Source organism: Gadus morhua, chromosome 23 (genome assembly GCF_902167405.1).
Source record: "Gadus morhua chromosome 23, gadMor3.0, whole genome shotgun sequence".
NCBI classification, from domain to species: domain Eukaryota; kingdom Metazoa; phylum Chordata; class Actinopteri; order Gadiformes; family Gadidae; genus Gadus; species Gadus morhua.
In genome coordinates this window covers 9,985,671-9,993,377 of record NC_044070.1, presented here as the reverse complement: position 1 = coordinate 9,993,377, position 7,707 = coordinate 9,985,671, and the positions used below count along the sequence as shown (strand labels likewise).

The window sequence follows — 7,707 nt, the reverse complement described above, 5'->3', positions numbered from 1 at the left end:
AGGCATTCCCTTTTTTTACTCGGCTCTACACCTGTTGGACATGCACACCTGCCATCCATCTCCGGTCATCATCTCTGTCCTACCTCAACCCTGGTTCTTCACCCACTCATCGCCAAATCGTTGTTTCAACCACAGTGGTAGATGGACTGGGACTGGGACAAAAATTTGGCCTGGGACTTTCGGATGGAGTGGTCGTCAATGAGACCACGGGAACAGCGCATGTACAATTTTGCCACTGTGTAAAATAATAAAAACGAGTCCTTACCCGTGGATATGTGCATTGTAACTACATGTCAATATTGGGATGTGCGTGCGGTTAGAATTTTGTCAAGATCACAGGCAAAAATTGTATAAGCAATCTTGTCCATTTACAACATATTAGAAATTGCATGTGCCTAGAAAGGTTAATCAAGGATGAAAAGGTTCCAAATAGTTCAAGATAAAAGTATTTTAGTGGAATGAAAAAAGTTGGAGTTAGAAATTAGATTTACATAGTTGGATAAACACAAGTCACTTGCAGATGGCTTTGCATAGATAGGCCAAACATATTGAGCAGTACAGTTGTCTTTGTTACAGTATGTGAACCTTTCTGTTTATACTAATTTCTGTTTATTGTTTAATACCACTTTCATAGATGCTCACACCTTTTCTTGGGGGTTGTTGAGGGTGGGATGAAAAAATCTGTCAGAATCTTTTGAAAATGACAAGTACCAAATCATTCTAATTTAGCAGGCCAATAAGTGGCAATACAGTAGTGGAAATAAAATAAAACAATGAAAGACAAAGAAATAAAATACATCTAATGTAAGGCTATTATTATTGAGTTTAGTAGTTTAAGTCATTATTATACTGCCAACCATGCCCACTAGTGCACCTGTCATATCTGCTGTGTCCTGTTCCTACCTCATCATTGCTCTCCCTGAAGGTGGTATCAACCTTGGCCTTTCCACGGAAAGGCGTTGGTTAATTTTTTGCGCATCCTATTGCTCTGAAATTGCTCTTTTGTTGGCCAGTCCGCCCCTGACCTCCACCTCATTAAGCACCAATCACATTGATCTGTGAACATACAAACTGATGAAACAACACAGGTTAATATTCTGTGTTGGGAACACCTCAAGGACGGTCATACTCCTAGTCATCTAAGGGGGAAAGCATTGAAGATACTTCAGTAGATGATATCAATATCTCTGACATTACTGCTCTACTCTGACCAAAACTCAGACTAAAGTTAAAGCAGAATATGACTACATCAGGACTTGTTATTTAAACCGCACTGATATGTTTCCACTTTTGTAGATCCAGGCGATCTCAATCTAACGCCTAAACACAGTTGAAGTGTTATGTTCTCAGTGTGCATCTGGTTTTTACTTTATGACCAGTGTGTTTATTCATGTTCAAGTATTTTATTATCAACGACTCAGGGAACTCTTTGTCTTGTAGTTGGGAGGAATATGTGGTTGAAGGTATTTTTCTTTCACAGCAGTGTGAGGCTTTTGAAGTGCTCATGTTTGTGTTTCACACCCATATAGCACCAGTCATATCGGCCACAAAAATCTTACACTCATCCTTTCCGTTGCATCTGTTGCACTACATTTCTGATGCACGGATGTTATGGTTTTATGAACACAATTTCCCATTAGTTCAATTAACATTTGTGAAAATAGATATTTAGAGTATAGTAATGGACAGTGTCCTAGTAAATATTTGTTGGCATACAAGCTTCTTTGTCCAAAAACACAGTACAATAATTGTCAAAAAAATTATTCAGTCGACCCTCTGGACAGGCATTGCATTGATATTTAATAAAGCGCGATCATTGGTAGAGTTATCAACACAAATATAAGTCTTGAAAGCACAAATTGGAAGTTACACAGGTTATATTGGAACAGTGGTAGGGGGGAGAACAGAAAACAATGTATTATCTATGTAACCCTAACTCCTAGTGTACCAAAACATAACAATCTCTAACCCTAACCCTAACCTTATACCTAAACCTAACCATCTCTAATGTTATAACTAAACCTAACCATCTCTAACGGTATACCTAAACCTAACCATCTCTAACCGGGATAAACTAGGGACATGCCGGAGGAACCACACCTTTGAGGTCCATATCTGGAGATTATATACTTATGCTGAGGATTGACGTTCTATCATTTCTCCCGCAATGATACATTTCTTAAAAATATGGTGGGGAATCTAAGGGTGAATGATAAAAAGTCCTATAACTCCAAAACACGTTGAAGAGTCATGATTGTGAAATAGGAAGGACAGGTATTTAAAGATTCAGTGACATCTTGTGCTCATTAAAAACCCTTTAGCCTCAAGTTGCATTTGCATTTTTGTGTGTGGCCATTTTGGAGGGATATCAAAAAGGATATAACTCAACAAGTTTTTTACATACCGCATTCATACATGCAGCATCGTTAAGTACTTGATCCTGATTGGTCAATAACATTCAAAGGGTGTGCATTCTTATTCAATAACGCGACACCTCTGCCTGTTAACAGTTCTGGATCAATGCACTACAAATCCAACTTAAAAAATAACAGTAAAATACAACTATCAACCAGATGTGGTGGCTGACCACTGAGACCTGCTGTGTCTGATCTGATTGGAGGCTACAAGTCCTGCAGCTCTATTGGTTCTCTCTCTGCTGAAGGGGCGGAGCTGTTGGTCAGAGCTGAGATGTTTCCATACACAGGAACAGGAAGGGACTGAACAGTACACAGGAGGCAAGACAACATTTTGTTAATTTGGTTAATTAGTCAATGCTGATGGTATGTTTTCTCTCAGCCCAGAGATACAATGGAAACAGACTTTATCTGGTGACCATAGGGGAGGAACATGAGCTGTACCATTATCTGGTGACCATAGGGGAGGAACATAAGCTGTACCATTATCTGGTGACCATAGGGGAGGAACATGAGCTGTACCATTATCTGGTGACCATAGGGGAGGAACATGAGCTGTACCATTATCAGGTGACCCTTGGGGAGGAACATGAGCTGTACCATTATCTGGTGACATTAGAGGAGGAACATGAGCTGTACCATTATCTGGTGACCCTTGGGGAGGAACATGAGCTGTGCTTTGAGAGCTAGTTTGGGTCAACACTGACCCCAGACAGACCCTCACCTCTTCCTCGTCAAACGTTGCTGCTGCCTCCCCCAGACAAGATGCTCTCCTGGAGGCCCTCAATCTATTGATGGAGCAAACAGAGATATGAGAGAGAGAGAGAGAGAGAGAGAGAGAGGGAGAGAAAGAGAGAGAGAGAGAGAGAGAGAGAGAGAGAGAGAGAGAGAGAGAGAGAGAGAGAGAGAGAGAGAGAGAGAGAGAGAGAGAGAGAGAGAGAGAGAGAGAGAGAGAGAGAGAGAGAGAGAGAGAGAGAGAGAGAGAGACTCACCCCACCCAGAGGCAGACGAGGAGGAGTATGGCGGCCGATGAAACAACATAGTTTCTCACAGTGAATGCCCGTTGCGTTGAGTATTGTATCGAGGAGGATGCTTCTACAGGATAGCAACATATATTCTGATTAAAGATCTCTGATTAGAGTGATATTGATTTGTGTCAGGATTATCCCTAGAGTAATCAATTGACGGATGGGATTTACATTGTGTGTGTGTGTGTGTGTGTGTGTGTGTAGGTAGGTATTTTAAAGCAACCTTTACCTGTCACATTAACGGACGACCAGGTGGAGTTATGATGTCCGATTGCATTATGTGCTCGGCAGTAATACTTTCCTCCAAGCTCAGTTTTGATATTAGTGATGGTGTAGTGCTTTCCTGATTCCTCCACTGAGTCTTCATGTTCCTTGAACCAGGTGTACTCAGCTGCTGGGTTGGCATCACTGCTGCAGCTCAGAGTCACTGAACTGCCCTCCTCTATTTCACCAGAGGGACTCACGGTCACTGAGGGGGTCCTTGGAGCGTCTGTTAAGTTACATTCCAATATTATATGAATTACTAACAGTTTAAAACGTAGTTCTTGGCCCTAGTGGTCAATAAGATAACGTACTGTGGAGTTGACTTACACACTGAAGGAGAGGGGAATCGTTCAAATCCTTTAACAGCACATGCATAGCTGTCTTCAGAGTTAAGAATGGCCCTGTCGTCCTTGAATCGTCCACTGTAGTACCTTCCTGTTCCTTTTGTGCGTGCTGTTCCTGCATTCTCTCCATTCCTGAACCACTTGTAGGAGGTGGTAGTGATATCACAAATACTGTGGCATTCCAGGTCTAGCCGGGTAGGCTTGTCCCTGTCAAGAACGACCACTTCCACCTGCAGATCTGTGACGGAGAACAAACAATTGTAATCTATTCAAGTAGTAGTATTATTGTAGCACGCTAGGACGCTGAGGAGCAGGGGAGGGTATAAATACAGGAGCACAAGGCTGCGGCCTCCCTTTGTACTAAGCCTGGTTTGAGTCTTTGGTGAACCGATCGCCTGAGCAGAAACAACAAAAGGTAGTGCATTAAACTGGATTTTAACATCTGCTGAAACACTGCATTTTATATAGCTTTCCTTTCCATGTATTATGTATGTGTATTTAATCTAATGTATTTAATTATTCCACTACAGGAAGCTTGGGCCTTTCGTGTTGTTCTCAAGTCCTGTTTAAGTGTTTGTAGGACAGCGATCATGGACAGCTATTAACAACAAAAGTTATTACCTGGCTGCCCCTGTGTTAACATTTACTATAATTGCTTTTAAATATATCTTAATTAATTTATTAATTACATCAAATCTGTTTACATTTAGGCTAGCCTTTATTGTATATTTTATAACAGCAAGAAGCTACTAATTCATAGGCCATGACTTTATTTGTGCTGCATTATTTCCTTTGGCTAACGTTGTTATTATTGAGGGCCGGGTAAGCATCATCATTTGGGCCAGGTACGTCAGTGTGAGGCAGGCTTATGGTTCTCTGTAGGTCTTTGGCCTTTGTGTGCTGTGTATTATTTCAAGTGTTATTGTGGTTCTGATTTGATACCGTCTAAGTTTGATGTGTTTTCCTCTTATTCTTGGTTTGTTTGTTGTGTTAGCTGCATGCCCCTAATAGGCTATTCCAATACAAATAGTAGTTTGTATTGGATCTCCTCAGCCCTGTTTTGCCTCTTGCCGGTCCTAGTCCCTCCAGTATGCCCTATTCAATCTCTTATTTCATTTGTTATTGTGCCCTTCCTGTGTTGCCATTAGATACTGTGTAGATTAAAGTATTATTACATATTACTACATCAGCCTCTGGTGCTTTTCACCCTGGACCCATCCCTGTTTGGGGACCCCTCACTCCTACATGTGAGGGTGGCTTCATCAAGACTCTATTAATGTGATATATTGTAATAACCATTACACACATTAAATGGTTCTAAGGGAATAATTATCATCATTAATTCCCATTTTGACCGAATTAACATGATATTATTGTCACGTTTAGGCCTACCTGTCACAGTTAAGGTCACTCCAGGGCTGCCAGTATATCCCCAATCTGTTTGTGCTGTCGTTATCCAGAACTTGTACTCAGCAGAATCACTCGGTTTCAGGTCTCTGATTCCCAGGGTACACGCTCCAGAGCACACTGACGCGTTACATTGGTTTTCTCCACAGCTGTATTCCACCCGACCTTCATAGTCGGTTTCGTTTCCTATATCAACCGGATAATTTCTGTCTATCTTGGTAAACCACAGTGATTCCATGAGTAGGGAAGAGCTCTGTGATTTAGATTTGATGGCAGGGTATTCATAGTTGCAGTTGATATTAACCGTTGATCCTTTTGGAACGCAGATATGACTCGATGTGTAAGTAACCTTCCAGTCAGTTTTACCCTGTAGCACTGGTAAAAAACAACAAGCACATCTCATTGAGAAAGAACAAACATTTAATGTCAGGAAACTGCATTTTAATGACCATTCCATTTAAAGACCTGGATGCAGTATGCAAAAGGAACTCCATTAACCCCTGAAATGTTCAACATTTTATGCCGTCAGATTATAGCCAACATATCTGTACTGATATCCAAAATGATACCAGCGTAAAAAGGGAGGCCAAATGACACAGAACTAACATATGGATAGGAAATATTTTGCACTTTAAAAATCTTTTTTTCAAAGACTCAAATATATTCAGGGTTTTCTTAACTGTGACATTTCGTTGCCTATATAGTTTTTTTCTGTAAGATGTCCACACGTTTCAACATGACATTGTCACCTGGCTATACCGAATGTTTAGATCTGTTGTGGTATTTATGCAAATTAGCACATACGTAATTAGATTATGCAGCGTTTGCCCATGTTAACAAACAATTTCCAAAAACATGCAATGATTTTTTTTTGTCTCGATGTAAGTTATCAACTCAGGAATTTTCTAAATCTAAATGTTTACCATATTCACGTGAGAAAAATAATGTATAGGAGTATGAATAGGCTATATTTGGGTCTTTCTCTAAACTTTCCCCTAATGGGATATTCTTCTGGGCTTTTTTTTCTCCTTACTCAGGACATATTGAGGATACCAATTCTGTTGAGTTTGTTTCTGTTGTAATTTGTTCTAGGTTGACCCCCATTTTGGCTTAAAACGACGTTGGATTATTAAATGTGAATCTCTTTTCATGTTTGTTTCAACCTCTCTTAATTTGGTTTTCATGTGAAACAGTTAATTTAAAGGTTCAGAATGTAATTGTACCAACCTGGTATTAACAGAAGGAAAGCTAGAAATCCACTAGCTGCTGATGGAAGATTCATTGTCACGCCGTCCACTCCTGCCACCTAGTGGGGGCCAGTCTCTTCATTCATTCATCTCCTGCGCTCTAAACCTGTGGGCAATCCTCCATCAACACCCATAACATCAACCCCGGTTCTCCACAATCATCGCTAGATCGTTGTTTCACGCTTAACAGTTAGTACGACGTCCCTGGCTCTCCCTATGTCTATATTGCCTAGTCCTTGTGTTCGGTCCCTCGCCCAAACAATCTCCTCCCTGTATAGTGTTGCCGAACCCTCGCCTGTCTGACTACCCTCCTGTCTACCCTCCTGTCTACCCTCCTGCTGTCGCCGAACCCTCGCCTGTCTGTCTACCCTCCTGTTGCCGCCGAACCTTCGCCTGTCTGTCTACCCTCCTGTCACCGAAAACTCGCCTCTCTGACTACCTTCCTGCTGTCACCAAACCCTCGCCTGTCTGACTACGGTAGTCAGACAGGCGAGGGTTCGGCGTCAGGAGGGTAGACAGTCTACCCTCCTGACTTCGAACCCTCACCTGTCCGACTACCCTGCTGTCGCCGAACACCCGCCTGTCTGACCTACCTCCTGTCAGACCAACCCTCCTGTCGCCGAACCCTCGCCTGTCTCAGTAAAGACCCTTTAATTGACTCTGCGTCAGCTTCACTCTGTGTCGAAAATTTGGGTTCACTCGCTGTACTTCCCCATAACATTGATGGTTTGTCTCTCACACTGTCGCTAGAGATATTCAAACATATCTGCGTTAGGGTTTAAAATGACAAATAAAAAATCAATGGAAATTTAGCTGAGATAACCATCAAACGTATCTTCCCATGTATTTAATATGTATCGCATTAACTCTTACCTGCTAGGCTTGATGTTGGAATGTAAAGGTTGCTAAGCTTTTCTGTTCGAGAAAGAACATCTAGAGGAAGGAAGCTGGTCTGACACAGAGTTGGTATGTTGTCAGGCTTTATAGGATAAGATGGTACACG

General features: G+C 41.6%; 1 protein-coding gene across 1 annotated transcript; it reads right to left on the bottom strand.

Annotated features, from left to right (window-relative positions):
• Positions 1-1,781: 1,781 nt before the first annotated feature.
• LOC115537143 (sialic acid-binding Ig-like lectin 14) lies at positions 1,782-7,707 on the bottom strand. The gene is made up of 8 exons (XM_030348847.1): positions 7,578-7,707; positions 6,685-6,810; positions 5,443-5,832; positions 4,034-4,288; positions 3,672-3,932; positions 3,407-3,509; positions 3,139-3,202; positions 1,782-2,717 (listed from the first exon to the last, which is right to left on the bottom strand). Exons 2-8 carry the CDS (start codon positions 6,737-6,739, stop codon positions 2,622-2,624), a joined length of 1,224 nt encoding a protein of 407 aa, XP_030204707.1. The 5' UTR covers positions 6,740-6,810; positions 7,578-7,707; the 3' UTR covers positions 1,782-2,621.